A 22,329-nucleotide genomic window follows, 5' to 3' on the forward strand; every position below is an offset into this window, starting at 1 on the left:
TATGTCAGCTAATCCTGGAAATACAGGAGGTAAATTTAAATCTTCGAGCATGAAGCACTTAATCAATATTCTAAATGTTTTTCTTGCAATTTATGCTGGCAGAGCAATGAGGGGCCTTGGCGTCCCGTTAATCTTCTATTGGTGAAGAGACACTCGTCAGAGAGGCCAGGGTGGTAGGGTTTGCTGGAGATGTCTGGTGCAAAGGCAGTCCTGGAGCGAGGCGGGGGATGGGGTGCTCCTTTCTACCCCAGGTCTGTCTGTGGGCAGGACGTTCAGACCTGAGTTATTGTATTACCTGCTTCAACTTCCCAGGAGGCTGGAGTTGACCCCAGGCACTTCTCATGTCTTCTTTTTGAGAATACTGGACAACACCTTAGGCATTCGCTTACCAGGAGGAGTCAGCCCCATGGAGTTAGGTGGGCCTGAGCAAGAATGCTGGGCACCGCCTCAATATTATTTTGTGACAAAGTATTTTCCTTACCCTCTCTGAATTTCTGTAGCCAAACACAACCAATGATTTGAGTTCCTCATATTGATTAAGGAACAGTGCAAGTGTGCATAAGGACCAGCCAACCCCTGGCTCTTGGAAAGTGACTGTACTCTAGTCATGATGTATGCAGTGCCTTAGAGAAGTCTTGGGAATGCTCAGGCTGCAAAGGAGACTGTTCCAAGGAGGCAACAATAGGGGGAAAAAAGCATGTTGAAGCTCCTTAGGTTTCGAGGTTTTTTTTTTACTTTGTTAGAGGCTTTGAACTAAATGTCAGTAGACAGTCCCTACCAAGGGATAGGATGTTGTTTGGACTCCAGGCCAAGAAGGATTAGGAACCCAAGGCAGAAAGAAAGGTCCAGGTCTTTCTTGACATTAGAAGGTCTCCAGATTCTGTCTTGGTACCTACACAATTCTCTCCAGAACTCTGTCCTAACAGCCTGCTCCTCAAGAGGGTCAGGTCTCATCTAGCCTGGGCACAAGAACAGGTCTGTCTGCCAAGGGCCTCGTTGCACTTCTAGGCAATGTCAGTATGGGGAACAGGTGACACACATAGTAGCAACAAAATGCTCTTTGTTGCAGAAAAGATGGTATCTGAGGACCATTCCTGCCTCTCAGGTTTCGCAGCCCAGGCCTGGAGCTGTTCCCATATTCATACATCACTGGTTATAGTCTTGGATAAAAGCTTAACATTTATAAACTCATTTACAAAGAGTTATCCACCACGAGCTCCTAATAAACAGCATATGTGAAATCATGGGTTCAATTTAGTGATGCATGCTTGTAGTCCCTGCTCTGGGAAGGCAGAAACAAGCAAGTCTCTGGGGACTACTGGTCAACCATCCTAGCCTACATGGTAAGCTCCAGACCAATGAGTGACGTTGTCTCAAAAAGAAAGTAGATGGCAATTTGAGGAACAAAACCCAAGCTGGCCTCTGATCTGCACATCAATATGCATACATGTTCATCTTCACACACATGCAACCCACCCCTGCTCCCCTCGCACACATAAATGCACATGTACACACACACACACACATACACACACACACACACACACACACACACACACACACACGTAAAATTAGGGAGGCCCCAAGAACAAGTGTAGAGATAACTTGAATCACTTTATCCTATTGTTTGGTGCTAATAGCAGAATATATACAACACTATCCTTTAATAAGCACAGAGTAGCCCATGAGGTCAGAGCTGTTACTCTCTTCATTTTTTTTTCAGATGAGACCTAAGGAACAGATGGGCCTTAGTCTGGAAAGGAGATACAGTAAATCGACATCTCCTTCATGCGTTCAAAATGCCTGTCCCATATTACCTAAATCAGAGGACTTTAAACATTTCATTTCCCACTAGTGTTATTCATCACCATAGATTAAATCAGCCACTAAATTCTTGTTGAATATCTGGCAGATTGAAGTGTCGGAATGGCTCATAAACTAGCATAAAGAAAAGTAATGGTGACTGTTCCGATGCCAACTGGTGTACCACAGCGCAACTCAGCCTTGACACTACCACCAGGAGCTAGCGTCAGACCTTAGGTCCCACCATCAAGGCTGGCCTCTCATTAGATGTTAGTTACACTTCTGGACTCTCCTCCCATGAGCAGTCTGAGCAGCTAGTTGCAGATCCCGGCATCTGCAGGAAGCTTCAGGCTCTAGAATGACTCATGGAACTCAGCAAATCGCTACACTTAATACCTTTATTTATAAAGGATACAAATCGGGGCCAGACAAAGGAAGGTACAATACTATGATACTATGGTTAAGACCAGAGTGCGGCTAGGGATGTCTCCTGATGCCCTCCCCCAGTGGTCTAAGTGCATGTCATTATTTTGTCACATGAATGTGTTTACCAGTCAAGAAGCTCCAGGCAACTCACTGGCCAATGTTTCTACTGGGGTTGACATTAAGTAGGCATAGGAACTGAATCATTGACCCCACAACAACTGGATATAATAATCTTTAACCTTCCCCCAGACAGTGTCTGCAAGTCAGGTCAGTTTGACCTCCCCTGACTCAAAGACCAAACCCTAGACCCTGAGGTTGGGTTTTCTGGTGACCAGCCTCCTATCTTAAAGTATCGCATCGCCACACATTCAGGAATGATCCATAGTAAAGAGACTGTCAAGAAATCTCAAGTATTTAGAGGTTATCTCTCAGAAATAAGGAAAAAAAAGCCAATCAAATACTTTCTTAGGAAAACATGCCATGTCAGAGTTGGTTGTTTAAAGTGTGGTTACAGAGTTGGAGACACGCTGCCAACGTTTTCCTAAGGAACTGGAGTTGGAAATGTTGGGTCTTCTAACCATGAAAATCAGGTCAAGTTACCTGCTTATCCTAGCTGCCCTGGCTGCTTTACTGGTGATATTGGCAGGGTTGTAGAAGAGCCTCCTGAGGTATCAATAGGACCCTTGTATTCTGTCTCTACAGCTTGCACAGATTGCTCGGAGCTGCGATGACTTCAGGCTTTAAGCTGTGCAAGTTTTTATTGGTTGTAAGTGGCTTGAGGGAGCTGTCGACACTGAGAAATACTTGACTGACTTCACCCCACCCTTTCTAATATGAACTGCTCCCAGGGGCCAGGCATTGCTTTCAGTTCTGATTCCCAGGGGGTTTCTGGTCTTAGTGGCCTATGCAGCTTTGTACGTGTAGACTTAATATAGACGGGAAGAGATGAGACCATGTCACAGCTCCAAGTCCCATACTTGATAGGAAATCAGTATTTCTCCTGGCATTCTTTGCTGGACATGAGTTGCACCTCTCTCGGGCAATCTGAGAGATTTCAGTCAAGATTATTTAGGACAGTTCTCCTGGGTCAGGCTTTCTTGGTGTTGTATTCTTGGTATTTTGGTCTGAATAACTGTTGTGAGGGATGTCCTGGGCCTTGTGGGGGTGTCTATTATCATTCCAAAAGCACCTTTCCCCCCATTATGACAGTATAAAGTGTCCCCTAGATTTTCCAAATTACATCCCCTCCCCCTTTTCAGGATAAAACTTTTGAAGACTGCCTCAAAATCTGCTCACCATCCTTCCTGTGTGGTAAGCATCCTAGAGAGATGCCAGAGAAAACTGGTGCATTGGAACTCGCCTTCCCTTGTGGTATAGGCAAGAGTGAACCATGGTTGGGGGCGGGGATGGGGGCTGTGGCTGCTGCTGGCCCTAGCGTGTGTGTGAGATGTTGTAACAATGGTACAGATAGGCTTTGACCAGCAGAAATTGTTCACCATCCAGAGGGAGGCAGATTGTGTTTCTTGCTCTGTCTTCATGAGAAAGGCGTTAAGTTCCATCTTGGGGCTGTGTCGTCAAGACCTCACTATCAGGGTAACTGCTTCTCAGACTCCCTTCCTTATGGTGCTCCTCCAGCACTAGGCACCCGGGTTACAACACAAAAACTGGAGAAGAGATGCCTTCAGTCCCTATCACCTGCCAAACACCCACATCTGGGAATTTTACTTTTTCCCAAAGCAGCATTGTGCCTCCAAGCACCACCTGCCAATGGCACCGTAGGTGAGGCTGACTTAGTCTTGAGCTGTTAGGATTCAAGGACGCAGGAGTCCATGGGCCTCTGGGGCCTCACAGTCAACTGTTTTTCTAAGCAGTGTCTGTGACCCTGAAGCAGCACATTGTAAGTACGATTCAAGGGAGACTTTTTGACGTAGGGCACAGGGTTGGTACCAAACCGAAGTAGGGTTCCTCAGAGGTGGACTGAAGGATGGGGGTTTCTTAACGGTTGGGGTTAAAGGGTTGGTTATAAGGCCTCCTGACAGAGTTGCCAGTGCTGAGTAAGTTTGTAGAAAACTTCATGATTCCAGGACCCTAAAGGCCTTTTATTTGAGGCAGTGAGTGGCCTTGGGGATGCACAGAATCAATTGTTGGCACCGGTGACTTTCTTTCATCTTTGCTATGACAAAAATACCTAGCGAGAAGCAACTTCAGGAGGGAAGGGTTTGTTTACAGGTGGAACAGATACACCTTAGTTTACACAATCTAGATAATTAATACAGGGTACAAGGGCCAGCCAAAGAAACACACTCTGACCCTAAAACCAGAGCCAGTGAAAGAAACACACCCTGTCCCTGAAACCAGAGACAAAGAAATACACTCTGCCCCTGACCAACTCAGCACAAAAACCAACCAGCCAGTGCCTGAGCACGAAATCCTTGTCCAAGCTCAGAGATTGAAATCTGACCAATTCCCACCCTGGAAAAATTCCATTCCCGAGAAGCCCTATATAAGTCCCTTGCCTGTTCAGTAAAGAGCTGCCCTTTTCCACCCCGGCAGAGACAACCACTCTTCTGGATTCTTCCCTCCCAGTAAATGTCTTGAGTGAGGTTTGGGTGAGTGAGACCTTTTCCCTGAAGGGAGCAAGCAGAGAAGTAACAACTTTCCCGGGAGTCAGAACAAAGCAGAACTGTAACAACTTAACTGAGGAAAGCCTCCCTTGCCAGAGCAGAGTTGTTACACTGGGGAAACCTTTCCCCGGTGCAGGGCTGTGGGCTGCTACACTTACAGTGATTTTGTGGTATTTCTTGGCTCCCAACTGCCAGATTCCCTTTCCATCGGAGCAGCAGTGCTTACAGATAACTTCCTCAAAGACATGCCAGGGATCTTACTTAATAACTTAATATAGGTAATCCCATGTATATCCCCAGAGGTTTGTTCCCTAAATAACTCTGAGATACTGAGAATACTCAGTATTTCCATCTTTGGGGGTTTTCCACCATCTCTACGTAATGTAGCCTGCCTTCTAAAGCTCAGTGTTACTTTTGTCCTGTTTAAACAAAAATGTTGGGTATACCTAACATTTCCCTTACACAATATTCTTGTGCCCGGGGTGAGTTTATTCCCTGATCTGGGAGCTGTGATGTGCTAAGAGACATAGACTCCTGTCCTGGCTACCCATGGCAGAACTGTGGACCAAGTTGCCAGAGGGACCTCCATGGTGGGTTCAGGTCCTCACAGCATGGAGGCTGCCAGTGGATGTCTTGAATTTCATCTTCCTCTTTCTGGGTGCCAGCAGAGGAGCTCATGGGGAAACTGGATCCCAGAATCAACCTCCCATAGCCCTGAGAGGAAAAAGACTGTCTTAAAGAGCTGCTTATATAATGCACTTGGAGTTCTTGAACCAAGAGAGTGCTTGAATTCATAACTCTGAATTGGGTGATACTCCATTAAGGCCCTTGACAATCCAGAGACTCTAAATGCTTTCACTTGTGTGTGCAAACCCAAGTGGTTGAGGAAGCAAGTAGTCTGTAACGAACTCCCCCAAACAGGAAATGATTCTGGGACCCAGGCTTCCTTCTGGTAGGGATATACACATACCCCCGTACATGTTAAATAGTGCTTGTGCAGATATCTCAGTAACTGACCAATTGGAATGAAGGAAGGAAGAAAGGAAAAAAATAGAAACTTCTAATTCCTTACGGAAAGATATTAAGGACAAAATTGCTGTCATCATAATCCTTGCCTAAACCCCTGGGGTCCTAGTAAGAGTCACTGTGCAGCCTTTCCACTCTGAGGTTGAAGGGACATTGGAAGAAGTACCTGCGGTAGAAGACAAGCTGTCCCAGCCAGCCTGAAGATCAGGTGTTCGGTTGCCTCCAGGCAGCAGCTGTTACCAGATTGTGGGCTTGTAAAAACTTAATTCAGGTAACGATTTCTTTATGATTGGCGTGTTTGTCTTGTAGCAAGCTTAGGTTCAGCATATTGTTAGAATATATAATGCTGTAATTTAATATTATTTTATCAGCAGTAAAGGGTTTTTGTAATTCATTAAAAAGTTGTAGTGGGCCCGAGCATCTTCAGCATAGTTGATAATACAGCATTTTATAGCTGGCTGTAAAATTTCAGATTACAGTTTCTGCAATTGTGCAATTCTATTTTATAGTTTAATAATTGTTCAAATGAAGGAGAATGTAAAGTTCCTTAAAACCAATTTAATGACTTAGAAAAATAGCTTTTATCAAAATCTATTGCACACCTTTAATGAACCTAGATGTCCACCTTTCAAACAAAGAGACCTATTTTTCTCAACTAGATATATTCCCAATTAAGCACACATAGTGCAGGTAACTCTGAGTCACAATTTTTTTTCTCTTTTCTCCTTTTTATCCTTAAATCTCCTGCAAATAGAATAAACCTGTTTGTCAAGCACACACAGAGAAGAACCATCCAGGCCAAAGAGCCTCATCTGAGCGGGCAGTAAATTGCTTCTCTCTTTAGAAGTGTTTTCTTTTTCACAGAGTCCCAACTCCCGTTCCTGAGCTAATAGTCTCTTATTAACACCCCCAAATAGCTTGTTCTTCACTGTTCTGTGAAGTGAGCTGCAAAAAAAATGGGAGCCTTACATTATAATAATTTAATTATGTGCTGTTGTTCTGAGAATGTTAGTATATAGCATTGAGGAGAAGGCACCATCTCATTTTGTCACTGAAACTGTAGTTCACGTATGTTTTTTTATTCTTTTGTTTTGGTTTTTTTGTTTGTTTGTTTGTTTTGTGTTTTGAGACAGGGTCTCTATTGTTTTGAAGGCTGTCCTGGAACTCTCTGTAGACCAGGCTGAACTCGAACTCACAGAGATCCGCCTGTCTCTGCCTCCCAAGTGCTGGGATTAAAGGTGTGCACCACCAATGCCCGGATCATGTATGCTTTTTGAATTTGCCATGAGTATGGTCATTGGACAACCAGCATCAACGTAATAGGTAACTGCGGGCCGGATCACACAGGGCTTCCTCTTGGGAGGACCACCTGTGGCTCAGATCCCTGCCTCTGTGTCATAGGATCGGTACTTGATCTTTCCTCTCTGGGGTACAGTCCAGGGACTTGCGGTACTAGTTCATTACCATTTGCTTTTCTAATAGCTGTGCACACTGATCCCGTGGCCAATAGCCGTGCACACTGATCCCGTGGCCTGTGGAGAGTGCGGCCAACACTTCCGTTCATTTTCCTGCAGCCTGAAACGCATTTTTAAATCTTACGTGTGTGGATGATTTGCCTGCGTGTGTGCCTAGAGATGCAGTCTCGTGGTTCTGGAGTTTACAGATGGTTGTGAGCCTCTGTGTGGGTGCTAGGAATCCCAGTTCAGATCCCTCTGTAAGAGCAGTAAATGCCTTGTGATCCACGGAGCTACCTTTCCAGTCCCTGAAACTCATCTTAAGCTCATTTCTCCTAAGCAACAAAGTACAGCAGCCGGGTGTTTCTGAGGACTGGCAACATGAGAACCGTGCAAACAATAGCGAGATGGTTAGTTCTCCGAGGTGCTTTTGTAAGATAAAGAGGTGATTGTGTGTTGGAGTTATCCTCAGAGAACATGAATCTGAAGGGGGGGCTGTGCTTTGTGTTACAATGAAATTCAGAGTGCCCCACAGACTAAGATGAAGAATCGTTTGATCTTCTTGATCCTCGGATTTGTCTTCTCTCCTGTGGGCTTGGAGAGCCCCACTGCCGAGGAGGGTTGGGATAATTAAACAGACCAAAATCCCCCAGCTCCACTGAGAGTTCTCTATCACTGTTTTATAGTCCTGAGTGGCCCGTTGTTGACCGTGACACAGGAAGGGCCTGTGCAGACGGGGCACCAAGATGCATCTGGAAAGTGAACTTGGCCTTAGCAGGGCGGGCCTGCTTCCTGTAGACTCGCACCCGGGATCGAACCACTTGTTTATGTCTGCCTGTTTACTGCATCTTCTCCTTAGGGTTGTTTCAAACCACTTGCCTCAAACACTGAGGTGGGATGCGTGGACTAGGCCCCCGCGTGGCTGCATTCAGCACAGAGCCCCTTCGTCTACCCGGGCCTGTGGTCCAGAGGGCAGTGTGGCCAAACCCATCAGAAGGATAGTAATTCAGCCTCGGACAATTGCTTAACCCAATTGCTTGGTAATAAACATGCTTAATAAAAAGGAAGTAGGATTCCTGCCCTGTCCTGGCTATAAATAAGCTCTCTCATTCCGGGTAACCTACGAGAATACCTCTGAGCACGCTTAGATCACATACTATAAATAAATCCAATTTCTTGTATTCCCTCCTGACCTTTTATCCTTAGCACTCCTAACCAACCATGCCTCCCTCAATAATGGGCTTCACAATGCTTGAACCATGGGACTCACCCATGGAGAGATCTGCTGTGAGCCTCTCCATTGCCTCTCTTTACTCCAGGCCCTAGAGGAGACATATTTATGGAGGACGACATCTAAGGGGAACCTGGGAAGTTAGGCACTGGACAGATATTGGGGGAGTTTTCCCCTCACATGGTTGTTCCTCTGCCTGCCACTCAACTTCGGGGACATCAGGGACGATGCAAGGCCATTGCCTCACGGGGCCCTTAACAAGGCAGAAGTCACCCGCCCAGTCCACCCCGACCTCTGACTGCTCACAGCAGCCATGTTTGCAAGCACCATTCCCCCCTCGCCCCCCCTCTTTGGGTTCAGGATTGGGATGTCCCCTTTATGCTCAGTCCCTGCCCCAGCTACCCCTGTCCTTGTTGGCTGTGGGACCCAGTCGTTGCTGTACCTGTAGTGACCGTGCTCACCTGTCAGCAGGAAGGCAAGGTCTGTTTCTAAGGTTGGTTTCCTGTGAGGCTTATGTGAACAAAAGGGCCTGTGTTCCCTGGTAGGAACATAGGCTGGAGCCCAGTGTTCAAGGATGTGGGGGTCTGAGGAAGTGTGTGTGTATGTTTAGATTTCTCTATGGCACTTCAGGTGGTTGCAAACAGCAAGTCACAACCTCTGCATCTGTGTCCACCCCCAACAAGTACTCTCAGAGGAGGCTTTTACAGGAACGGTTACAGTCCGCATCACTTTTTTTCTAGGCTACTTGGCTTTCCTGTGTATTTTCTAGCATATTTTTTCTCCGCTAAATGCGCCATTAAAAAAAAAAACTTCAATTTACCTTAGCTATCTTTTATTTATTTATTTTTTCCAGCACTAAGTATCACTGTCTTCTCAACAGAGAGTGGACAAAAGTGTCTGCCCACTCGGCCTTGAGACTGTAGATTTTCTTTTTTAATTAAAAAAATATGTTTTTATATAAAACCCTAGTTTTACCACCGTAAGTCATAAGACCGTTATGGGTCTGCACTCGGCGGCACATAAATGCACCAGAGAATGGGAGGCTTAATAAATATTATCTGATGTGAGGAGGATGCACGTCTGATGAGACGGGGGGGCGTGGTTGTGTGTGCCTATCAACGAGGACAGCTATGGAACTTTGCCGTCCGTCGCTCTTGTGGGTTTGCAGTTCCGACTGCGTATGTTTAGAAAATAGATGCTTGGTTGTAGAGCTGCCCCTCCCCCTTGCCTCATACCATTGCGGCTGGGTGTTTGCACCACAGAACACCCTCCCTCCCCCAGCAGACACCCCGAACCAAAATGCCTTTCACACATTGTTTAGCGTCGTTGTTAATTGGGCATAATTTTCTAAACTACTGCTCATAATTGCTTCTTGCCTGAATATTTTACCAATCAAGCAAGCTAACCATGAGCGGAAACACACGGTCCTGTGCTGTATTTTGCAACCTATGTTTGCCCCAACATGGGGGAAAAAGCAAAACAGACGTAAGTGTGTTTTGTGTGGGATTAGGAAGCTAGGCTACGGCACCTTGTTGAGCTTCAGGCCACAGTCTACAGGCCACTTGGTTCAGTCCTGCCATTAGTGTTGAATTACAAGGGTAGGTTTCGAGCATCCTTTTATGTGCAGGAGACGAGGGAGAGACCCGAGGGATGCTTTAGCTAATGGGGAGTGTTGACATGTCTTCCTGGATATGCGTCTCTTTCGTGGCGTCCGTTTTTTTTTTTTTTCAAATCTTAAGGATGGTCGCGAACCACTTCTCTTTCATATCGTGTTCGTGGAAGCCATATTAGCCCCGGAGTCTGCATGTTCTATTACTCTAGTCTCCTAGTGATGTCCTGTCTCTCTCCAAGACCAGCTGGAGACCAGGGCCAGGAGAAACCACGCCAGGAAGCATTTCCTAGGGGCTTGGAGAGACAGCTCAGTGGGCCACGTACTTGACACTCAGCACAGCGGCCTGAATCTGGGTCACTAACCCTGATTAAAAAAAAAAAGCCAGTGGCCCTGACTCTGTGACCTCAACAGTGGGGACAAGGGTGTGTATGGGGGGGAGAGACTATCCCATCCCCAGAGCTCTCTGGCCAGCCAGTCCAGCTGAACTGGTGACTTCCAAATTGAGTGAGAGACTGCTGTTAAAAATAAATTAACAAATAGATAAATAGGTGGTAGAAAGGGACTAGCCTAATATTGGCCACTTGCATATACTTAGTACACACATGCATTTCCAAACCCGTGCTCTCTTTCTCGCATGCTTTAGCAAATCAAGCCAGTAGTACCAGGACCAACTTCTAGACCACGGGTAGAATCTGTGTTAACGTTCATTCACTTAACCCTCTCAGGAAGCCAACCTGTCCTTTCATGAATAAGACCTCGTGTGGGGTGTGAAGGTCACCAAGTGTCCCAAGCTCGTTCCCCTGACCCACCTCCCTACCACCCTTTGATTTGGCCCTCCCCGGTAGGAGCAGAGGCTGCAAAGCAGAGCGTTTGCCCTCTCAGACTCCGAAGCAGAGCGCGTGCCCTCCAGGGGCTGTTTCCTTGGGATGCTGCTTACGTAACTTAATTTTAGTAACAAGTAGATGAACAACAGTACATGCAAAGGGTGGCCTTGTCCTTTAAAAGAGAAGGAAATACCCTTGTTCTGTATTCAGAATGGTCTGTGTGTGTACACATGCAGAAGTGGCTAGGGGTGCTTCCGGGGAGCAGAGCTCAGACCAGTGCATTCTCTTAATGGCTGGGCCGGCCCCCCTGGGCCCCAGCTCTTCAGCCGTAAAACAGTTGGGTACACCTATCGTGTGTGAGTTTCCCATTGTTCCTTCCTCTAGTCGAGGAAGAGAGTGTCTGCTCAGGGTGTAGCTGGAGCGCAGGTCAACTCTGACTACGGGCTGGGCCGGCATCAGAACCTGAGACCTTGCAGACTCTAGAGCCGGTTTCCATGTTACTTTTAAGGCTGTGATGCCCCTGTAGCCTGGCTTCCTTTTCTGTTCACCAGGACGCGTTATCAGAAGGCTCATCTAAGCACAGCCCTGCTGGGGTCCCAGTCAGGTCTACTCAGGGTAAGAAAGTCACCCCCTGTTGACTCTACTCACTCCACCTTGTGACCTGACAAAGCCTGCCACCCTGGGTCTTCGGGGACTGGGGCTGAGTGAGCATGGGGCCTTGGAGCACTTCTCACGGTGAGGGCCTTGGACAATGTGTTCTGGGACTAGAGGCGGAAAAGGGGCTGCTCAGTTTCCGTGGTAGGAACACTTAAGCAGGACCATAGTGAGCCCTTTCAAAGGGGGCTCCCAGTTGGCCCGGGCTTTCCTTTCAAGTCCCTCTTCCGCTGGAAGCAAGTGTGGGTCCCTCCGCTGCTGAGCACAGGCTCCGAAAGACAAATGGCCGGCCAGGCCCGAAGGCTCTGAGGAGGCCTTATTTATGTGTTCAATTGTTTCTTCATGCCAGCTTTACTGCGAATTATTCAGGCCAGTGGCCGCAAGCAGTTGTTACCGAGTTTGCAGGGAAGGTAAAGTTTCAAAGTAGGCAGTGGAGAGATGTTAGAAAGGCTGGCCAACTGCTTGTGACCGGACTGGCAATAAAAACCTCTCCAAAGAGGCAGGCACCAACGTCTGAAACGCTGCAGAGTGTGAAAGGCTCGAGAGCGGGCCGCAGCTCACAGTTCAGCTGAGAATCACCCGGAAGGCCTCTTCCTTCTGTCTGCCCTGTGCTCGCAGAAGTCGACCTGGGCAGGTGCGGACCAGGTACACCACGGACTCGTTTACTTAACAGGTGCGAGCTAACAGCAAATGCACCTCCTCGGGCGAGCATGTGAGAAATAGGGCTTCGTGGCAAGTTTCCCCCGCTCGGTTTCCCTCGGGGTTAGGTACGCACCCTTTCCCCTCCATTTGGTCTCTCAGGAGAGTATCAGATAATGCATACTTGAGTGGACCTAAGCCCCGGACTTTTCACTTCTGGACTGTTTCAGAAAGATCTCCTTGCAGTAGCTTTTGGCCAGCCAGAGTCCGGTGTACGCTGGAGAAGAGGCGCTGTGCTAATGGGCTGGTATTGACAGGCATGATGGATGCAGCGAGGTCCTTAGTGAGAGCAAAGTTGATTGTGTTTTACAGCCTGTGTATTTCTCTGTTTATTGCTTGTACTCTGTCATTAGGCAAACAGGTTCCTGATATAGCAAATCTCTCTAATCACTAAAGCAAGAGAGAAAAGATCCAGAGCACATTCATTATGCCTGTTGGGCTGTAGCCTGGACAGTCTGGTGCTATCGGACTGGGCAGCGTCTTCTGGTTTTATTTCCTGGAGTTAAGGCAGAGAGGGCAACGGCTTTTCTCCTGCATGGAGGGGAACAGAGACATGTTCCATGCCCCGCTGGCTGACAGCTGCCTAAAAACCCGAGATTAAACAACTGGCTTCACCGCAGAAATGGAGTCCTGGGGCCGAAAAGGCCAGACTCTGCAAGGGTGCCCTTTTTAGTCTCCAGTTCCATAAACAGACGGGGCACGCTGCTCACAACCCTGCGCTGTCCCCTGAGTCCTGCAGAGCCTACAGTGGACGGAAGCAGGTGGGGACTCCAGTGCCAGCTACGGAAAAAATGTGTATGCCCCTGTGCTCTGCATTGGAGTGCTGTTGGCACCAAGACTGGCTTTGCAAATGCTGAGGCCTGGGGTGAAAGTCAGAGAGGTCACTCTGACTCCAGGTACCAGAGGTTAACAGCATCTAATGCATTTATTAACCCTCTGGTGCCAGAGACTGGTGAGGTCTGGCCTGCTAATCACAGAGCCCTGGAAATTCTATTATGTGACATGCCTGGACTTGTTGATTGCCACCAGGGACAATTTTGTAACAGCTGCTGGAGGGGCAAAGCTTATGGAGACTCTAAAGGGCAAGCTTCTGCCGTTTCCTGAAGCGTAGGCCAGGCCTCTGCAGCATGCTTTTGCCCTTTTTAATCCTGGAAGATATAGCTCAAAACGCCGTGTCTTGGTAGTGACATTTCAAACAAAGTAGAGAGTCAGGAGGCTTTGCCCAAACCATAGGACCAGAAATTAACTGATAGGAAACACTTTCATAAAAGACATCAAATGATTCATTTTTTTCCCCAACCCTACTGTAATCATGGTTCAGATTAACTGCTAGAAAAGCAGAATAGACTTTTCCTTCTCTCCCTCCCTTAAGCCAGTGGCTGCTTAGGATCAGTGTCCATGTAGATGTGGGCTGTCAGAGCTCTAGGTCAGGTGCCTGTGTATCCCATAATTACCAGGTGTCAGGGGACCACAGGGACCCTCACACCTGTGCCAACACACATTCATGGAGCCCTGCTTTATCAGTTTATGCTTTGGTGATGACAGCTAATTTTCCACTTTGGGGCTTAGTTTACTCTCTACAGAGTCTTAGGGGTGTGTGTGTGTGTGTGTGTGTGTGTGTGTTTTAATTTCCTCAATTCCCTCTCAGTTTTCAGCCAGCGAAATGAGACTTGAAGTGTGTAAGTACTAGGCAAATATGCTACAGTTGGAGTGTGTATGTGTGTGCTGGGCAGTGGGGTGGGTTGCCCTTGTAATTTTACATTTGAATTTATCACAACTGACTAGCGAGACTGGTTGTTGAGTGACATTTCCAAAGAGAGAGAGAGAGAGAGAGAACAGGATGAGAATCTTCAACAACATAGAAAAACAGTTTTCTGGGGCTTCTGCAGTGGGCTTTAAGACACAGGTTTTCTTAAAGCCACTCTGGGTCCACAGTGGTCTGTTTCTGATCCTCAGTGGTCGTTGGGACTTCGTGCCGTGTACAGGACTCCTGAGCGTGCGGGTGGCCACTGCATGCATGTTGTATGAGCCCTGTTCTGCCCGTCTGCCTGCCCATCACGTGTGGTGTGGGTGCCAGACAAAGCTTGGTCTGTAGTTAGTGCCAGGGTAGATACGGACCCTTTGGCCTCCGTCCCATCGGGTAAGGGACTTAAACCCTTCTCACACAGGTGCGTCCCATCCTTTGACTTTATCACCCAGCTGTCACCTGCCTTCACCTTCTCATTAGTGTCCCCTGCTAGGCTTGGGTAGCTCCTGCAAGACTGCCATGTTTACCTTACTCTGCGATCATGGTGACATCTCCAGTACCAGATGACTCTGCAGGAAGCTTGCCAAGTGCTTCCTGAAAGCAGGGTTTAGAGACCTGCCTTGGCCTGTGGACAGCCAAGCTCATCTCCGAGAGCTTGGAGCTCTCTGGGTTAGACAGCACGCTCTCACTTGGATTCAGCACAGCGTGTGGTTACACCCACCAGGTTGGTCCTCCAGATACAGGTTAGTTGTTAGAAGTCCGTAGGATGCTGCTTTGGGGACGGGGGCCCATAAATGACACAGACATGGGGCTGTTGTAAACACATTTTCCTGTGCCAGGAAACAATCACTACGGCCGCCCTGTGAGTGAAGGTAGAGCTGGCAGTTTAGGCATGGGCATGGGGACCTACTGGAAAGTGTAGAGACGTTATATTTAGTATGAGGCCCTCAGTGATGGGGTCAAGAAGTCTACCCATGTGCACAGAAGTCCTTTAGAACACCTGGCAAGACAGCAACCCTTCCTGGCTAGTTCCTGGAAGTTTCACCATAGGAACACTCTCCTAAGTGTGGTGATATCTTTCTTGCACAAATAAAGCCTGTCTAGGGGTCAGAGAATGGAGCACGGCTAACCATAGAGGTCTGGAGGTCTGTACAAACAGGAAGGAAGTGACATAGCTGGGCAGTAACAGGATATAAGCGGGGACAAACAGGAAATCGCTCTCTTCTCTGCGGAGACCCTTAGGAGGTAAGGTGTGGCTGTGGCTTGCTCCTTCTCTCTGATATCTCAGCGTTTATGTTTGACTCTGGGATTTTATTATCTGGACCAATTGAGAACTTGTTTTACATATGGGCACCCACCGTGGCCAGAACTTTAAAGGTGGGACAGGGGCAAATCCCAGTCCAGCCCTGAGAAAGCTACCAACTTCCCAGTTAAGAACTCCTTTTTACACCTAACGCTGCTCCAGTGGGGAGCCACCTTGGTCCATTCAAGTGCTGCTTTGCTGTGACCATGCTACAGAAATGGCCGAGGCTGCCCTACATCACAGTCCAGAGGTGGAATAGCTATGCAGAGTCCTTCAGTGGAGATCTTTGTCTTTTGTATCTTATCACCTAGTAAAGAAAAGACAGAATGGGATGTTTTAGGGTCATTTGGCTGTCTGGGCACCATTCCAACTTGACGTGCTACACATTAGTCTCCGTAGGTAGCGGAGCGGTGGCTCAGACTTGCCGTTATTATAGATTAAAAGTAGGCTGTTGAGTAAGTCCAATTCTGCTTCCAATTTCCCCTCTGATCTTCTTATACATAACATTTAGTGACCTTTGAACAGCCCGGGGATGCTTCACAGTGTCTTGTTCTTGAAGCCTGCTTAAAGGTTCCTGTTTCATATTCACGGCTGGCATATGCAAATATAGGTAAAGATTATGATGCCATCCCAGTGGCATTATGGTCAACAGATTACTCCTTGGGAGAGCATGCTGTCGCTTTAGCCTTGTGTGTCTTCTGTGAGTCACAGAGGCTCGGAGCATTACAGGCCGCCTTCTAGCAGAGTTCCCTCAGAGCTGAGGAGTAGGGGAGGTGTAGAGGCAGTGGGAGGTGTGGCTCAGGTATTAATTGGTTCAAAGATGATGACTGTTTACCTTCTTGACAGACAAGCTATTCCTTGGTGTCAAAGGGTTGCTGTGGTTAGGGGCTGAGGGTGGGCGCCATGGGAAGAGTTCCTTGTATGGATTTGGGGAGGACACAGACTGAAGCAAGTCTGTGACCCAGGAAGGAGCACATTTCTATAAAACTGAAGAGTTCCGGTTGCATGCATTCTGGCTCTGTAAGCATGTTGCCGTGTGATCAGTCATTTAGCTTCTCTGGGCTTAAATTGTTTGTGTTTATAAAATGGGTGTTGTACCGGGCAGCTGTCAAGGTCTGTCCCTTGCAGTTGTCTGAGAGATGGAAATGCCTGTTCCGATGAATCCACAAGCCTAAGCTCAGTGGAGAAGTTGGTTCAGTTAAGGGGAAAAAGACAGTTTCCAGCCTTCACTGCTCAGCCCGAGAGCAGCTACCTTGGAGGTAGTTTTTGAATTTCTGTATTGGGGTCTGTCTTGATGACTGCTCTGTCGCTGTAAAGAGACAGCATGGCCAAAGCAACTTACGGGAGGGGGCGTTTAATTGAGGTCTTGCTCATAATTTCAGAAAGTTAGTCCATGACCATCATGGCAGGGAGCGTGGTAGTGGGTGGGCAGGTGGGCAGGCCCTGGAGCAGTAACTTGAGAGTTTTATATCCTGATCCACAGATAGGAGAGGGGGAGGGAGGAGAGGGAGGGAGAGAAGGAGGGAAGGGGAGAGATTGGTTGGTCTTGCATGGGTTTTTGGAACCTCAGACCCTAGCCCCACTGACATACCTCCTAATCCTCCCTAAGCAGGGTCTGTCCCATTTAGTCCACCACAGGGTCTGTAGTGCTATGTGATCCCTGTGGGGGCATCCATCCATCTGGGAGACCCTTCCAGGGTGCTTTAACCCCAACCCAGGGGTCGTTTGCCAGGAAAGAGGGAGCCCCATGAGCTCAGAGAGCCCTGAGCTCAGCAACTGAACCCTTTCACCACCCCACCCCCACCCCCCATTCCTCCCCAGCACCAGGAAACAGCAAGAGCTTCTTACCATTTGCTGGCTGGGGCACCGAGTTGGAAAATGAGCAAAGCCACAAACTTCCCAGGAGACTGTTTACTAATATGTGGGCGCGTCTTCTGTGATGCTTTAAACTAATAGCACGTTCCCCCAAATTAGCGCCTGGAAAGGTAAAGGAGTCACCACTTCAAAGCTCTCTCCTGTATCCCGATCCTGCCTGTGCTACCCCTGCAGCACACACTGGTGACAGGCAGCTACTGAGCTCTGAAATAGGGCAGCCCTGAGCAGAAGCACGCAGGGTCAGACACTGGATTTTGAAGACCTGGGAAGAAAGAACGCCAAATCCCTCATTAATTTTTTATATTGATTCCATGTTCAAATGATAATACAGTTGGTTAAATAAAATATATAATTAAAATTAACCTCACCTGCTACCTCTTTATTAGACAGCCACTTGAATGCTGTAAATTACAGATGGGGCTCACAGTTGTGGCTCCTATATTTATCATCTGGCCCTGCCCTAGACTGTTGATTAATGGATCATAATTAATTACTCTTCCCTATTATGTCTGAGTGCTTTTTTTTTCTCCCTTTGTCTCTCTCTCTCTAGGCACAGAAGCTGAAATCCAATGTTTCGGGCAGTACGCATCTCTGTCTTGCTGATGTAAGTGACATTTCTTTTCTGTGTTTCTTTGCCTTTATGGGGACATAGACCTCTGCACTGGGTATATAATAAACAGTGTTTAGAGACCAATAAGGTCTTGGATCCATAAGAGAGCTCCTTAGCCTCTGTATTGGCCTGCAAGGTGCAGAATTAAGATCTGGGTACAAAGTTAGAACTAAATGTACAACTTGTGATCATTACCAGAAGGCCAGCCTTAGCACTAAGTCCGTTGTTCCATGCCAGGAGAGGCCAAGGTCAGTTACCTGCTGACTCAAGGGTCCTGACCTGCGGCTCCTCTGACTTCTCCACAGCCCACTTGAGAGGTGGAGCCAGCCCCAGACCCTCTACAGCTGACAAAGAGGAGATAGCTAAGTGTTCTGTGCGTCATCTTTCTCTGCCATGAGGGGGTGTGGCCTCACAGCACCAAGCAGCTGGGACGGTGCAGTGGGGTATTCACCATAGGGAAGGATAGCTGTACTGGCCAGGAAGTACATGTGGGTTCTGGCCTGAGTTCCCGCACTGAGGAGTGAGACCCTGTGGGAATCCTCTGGTAAGGTTAGTGAGGGGTTCAGGGGGGGACGTCTCTGGCTACTGTAGGTCCTTGACGTTCGTTGTGATCCATGTGCCTCCCATAAGCCGCACGTTCCGGATGATTCTTCCCACCTTCCTTGCCTGGTGGAGAGAATCAGCAAGAAGTCCCTTCCCCAGTAAGGAGGCCGTAGCTGTTAGGTGGTTTAGAAATAGATGTAAAAAGGCAGTCATCCCCAGGCCTAAGCGTTTCCCATCACCAAGAATGCATAAAAGAGGGAGCAGCAAGCGTTGGCCGGCGACTGACCCAACGGGGTCCACACCTTATCTAAGTTCATGGTCCAGTCTCGTAAAACTAAAAGTTAGCCAGTTGAATCGCAGAGGTTAAATCTCAGGTCAGCTTTATGTGGGAGAGTCTCCCATTAGGGAGAGGGAAAGCGTGGTAGAGAGTGTGGGTCTAATACGACATGATGGGTGGGTACAGAGTGTGGGTCCAATGTGACATGATGGGCGGGTATGTGTAGGGTACAGAGTGTAGGTATGATATGACATGATGGGCGGGTATGTGTAGGGTACAGAGTGTGGGTATGATATGACATGATGGGCTGGTATGTGTAGGGTACAGAGTGTGGGTATGATATGACATGATGGGCTGGTATGTGTAGGGTACAGAGTGTAGGTATGATATGACATGATGGGCTGGTATGTGTAGGGTACAGAGTGTAGGTATGATATGACATGATGGGCTGGTATGTGTAGGGTACAGAGTGTGGGTATGATATGACATGATGGGCGGGTATGTGTAGGGTACAGAGTGTGGGTATGATATGACATGATGGGCTGGTATGTGTAGGGTACAGAGTGTGGGTATGATATGACATGATGGGCGGGTATGTGTAGGGTACAGAGTGTAGGTATAATATGACATGATGGGCGGGTATGTGTAGGGTACAGAGTGTGGGTATGATATGACATGATGGGCTGGTATGTGTAGGGTACAGAGTGTGGGTATGATATGACATGATGGGCGGGTATGTGTAGGGTACAGAGTGTAGGTATAATATGACATGATGGGCTGGTATGTGTAGGGTACAGAGTGTGGGTATGATATGACATGATGGGCTGGTATGTGTAGGGTACAGAGTGTGGGTATGATATGACATGATGGGGGGGATACATGCTGTGGATGATAATGACAGCATTCTTTCTTTGCAGCATGATTTCGGAAAGGATGGTCTCGCTGGTGCCTCCAGCCACATAACCCCAAAATCAATGGCTGCTCCTCCCAGTTGCCGTCTGAGCTCACTGCCGGTGCTGGTGGTCATCAGTCTGTCCACCCTACTATCTGTATCCTTGGCAGAAACATCGTAGCTGCGTTCAGAAAAGACAAGAGAGAAGAGAGAGAAACAAAACAAACAAACAAACAAAAACCAAGTAACCTGTTTCCTGTCCTCTTGTATATCTAAAAATCCAGTTTTAAAACCTCGGTCCAGAAACAGTTTCATCCAACGGCAACTCTTTCGTTGTTTTTAAGGAAGCTTCTTGTGACCCTGGGGGGTTTCTGTGAAAGAACAGCTACAGGGATGATTCCAAGCTCAGGAGGCTCTGCAGCACGGTGTGGGTTAAGGGGACCATTTGCAAACTGACTGTAAAGCCCGCTGAGGCCATGCGCGTTTTGGTGGTGGTGGTGGTGGTGGTGGTGGTGGTGGTGGTGGTGGTGGTGGTGGCGGTGGCGATTTTAACAGCTTAAACTCTGTTCTCTCTACTGGCTAGAGCAAGGGATGTTATTGGTGAAGACTCTTCCATATCTTACTTAGTGGCTTTGAATTCTGAAGTCATGGCTGCAGCCTGTTGTGGATGACAAATGAAGGCTGGGGCTCAAGAGTGGACTTTCTGGACTCCCGTCTCATATTGAACGTTCACCTTCCCGTGAACGTTCTCCGCCGAGTGTGTGTGTGTACTGCCGACAGCTCTGTGACCCTTAGCAAAGCAGAAAGCCCTGGTCATATCCAGATGTGGAGCCTGTCATTCAGTCCAGCAGCTAGCGGGGCGCTGCTGTGGCCCCCACACAGCGCCTGGATTGTTGTTGACTGACACTCCGCTGAGTCTTTGCCAGAGTGAGAGTCCGCTTAAACAAGAGGCAGACACAGCTGGAGCGCAACTCTTAATGCTTTTTACACGTACGAGGTCAGGTGCAGAGAAAGTGTTAACTTTTACTATTCAGTGATCCCAGCTGTTGGCTTTCTACATTTTGAAAGTAACGATACTGTCTCATCTTTTTTTTTTTTTTTTTTACTGATGGTTTACTACAGATACCTGCAGTGTGTTTTCCTCTCACAATTAGTACTAGCTCCAGTTAGTACTAGCTTCTCTCATACGGTTCTCAGAATCAGACCCCTTGCTTTAACGGAAAGCTGCATCATGCTATACCACCATGGGCAGTCAGGAGAAGACAGAACAGCCAGCCCCTCCCTGTGTTTATCTGTCTTGGAAAAACAAGGCTGCATAACGCAAGGAACGGGCCGGTCCTTGTAAAGGGGGCCGCAGTTTGGTGCATGACGGGACAGTTGACACAGCCTCAGTACCTTGGTTTTTTGTTACCTGACAAAGGCAGCATTGATTGGGGCTGGGCACTAGGGACAAGTTGGAGATGCCCCGCCCTCTCTTCCAGAGTTGATCCCTGCCAGGGTGCATGGGAGTGTCTTTGGTCCTGACTCCAGTGTCGTGGCCACCATTTAGAGCAGTCTGATTTCAAGGTCACCAAGCATCTCCTGTATATTGTTCTATGGCCTTTATCGCAGACTGTGCCCCTGCAAAAATGACCGGTGGTTTGTAGATCCCAGGATTTGTAGATCACATGGGATTCTGGAAAGGTGAATTGGCTGGCAAAGGTACACAGAACAGGATAGGACTCTCTCGGTGAGACATCTGGCTTACATAGCCACACACCTTCTCCTGAAATCCTCTTCCTCGCCCGAGCAGACCCTTTGGTGTTTATCTAGAGTCTGGGTCAGGTCAAAGTAAGTAAAAGAAAGTCTTCCCTCCATGGAGCCCTGGAAGGATGATCTTGCTTCCCACCCTCAGAAAGGCAGAGGGGGGAACCCTGATGTACTTACTCTATTGATACCTGCCCCCGGTGCTCTGAGGTTTGCCTTAGACGCATAGAATTCCACCTGGGAAAGGGAAGGAATCTATGGAAGCCAAGAGGGAGACCTGGTTTCCAGCTCTTTTGGTGTTTGAAGTACATTTATATCCAAATGCTAATGAATACCAATGTAAAATACTCAGTAGCAACGTGCTTTTCATGTCAGAATGTTTCAAGGGGAAATGCATCCAACATCCAAATGTAGCTGATCAGTGCGGAAGTTCCATGGAGATTCATACGTACAGTGAATAAACACCTTGAATGTGTCAAAACATTCAGAATGCCAGTCATGTATGGGAGCGTATCTCTTAACGGAGCATATTTTGTTTTAATTAAGGTGCCTCCAAGTATCTACACTGGACTAATTGCATATGGGTCTGATTGGATGTGATCCACCTTAGGAAGCTATCGATTACCCCTGCAGTATACTGCAGCTCTAATTAGCTTCGGAGGACCATAGAGGAAACGGGAGCCCTGTGCTAACAAGGGCAGCCTTCAGCAAAGAACTCATAGATATGCAACATGCAAATTAAACTTTGAAAAGCTGTGTCACCATCAAACATCTGATTTTTTTTCTTTCAGAAATAAAAGCATTATCTCAAGAGTTACCAAATCTTCCATTTGGAAACAAGTTACTGACTAGGTCAACAGTGGGCAAGGTCTTGTTTAGGGACAACACAGTAGGGGGACTGCTGGAAAAACCAGCCCGAGTAAGTGGTCCTGCTATTTGTGATCTCAACTTGATGTATGAGCTTGACAGAGAGATTTGTCTCA

The 22,329-nt window shown here is 47.7% G+C and overlaps 1 protein-coding gene across 3 annotated transcripts in view; it reads left to right on the plus strand.

Moving 5' to 3' along the window:
- The window catches only part of Gfra1 (GDNF family receptor alpha 1), a 259,679-nt gene extending 239,760 nt beyond the window's left edge, over positions 1–19,919 (plus strand). For all 3 annotated transcript variants that reach the window (XM_040742220.1, XM_040742215.1, XM_040742207.1), the window contains 2 exons: positions 17,829–17,882; positions 19,626–19,919. In XM_040742220.1, coding sequence (XP_040598154.1) covers positions 17,829–17,882; positions 19,626–19,781 — 210 coding nt within the window. In that variant the 3' untranslated portion in view covers positions 19,782–19,919. The remainder of the gene's footprint in view (positions 1–17,828; positions 17,883–19,625) is intronic.
- The last annotated feature ends 2,410 nt before the right edge of the window (positions 19,920–22,329 follow it).

This window comes from Mesocricetus auratus, unplaced genomic scaffold (genome assembly GCF_017639785.1).
Source record: "Mesocricetus auratus isolate SY011 unplaced genomic scaffold, BCM_Maur_2.0 Super-Scaffold_4256, whole genome shotgun sequence".
In the NCBI taxonomy this organism is placed as follows: Eukaryota; Metazoa; Chordata; class Mammalia; order Rodentia; family Cricetidae; genus Mesocricetus; species Mesocricetus auratus.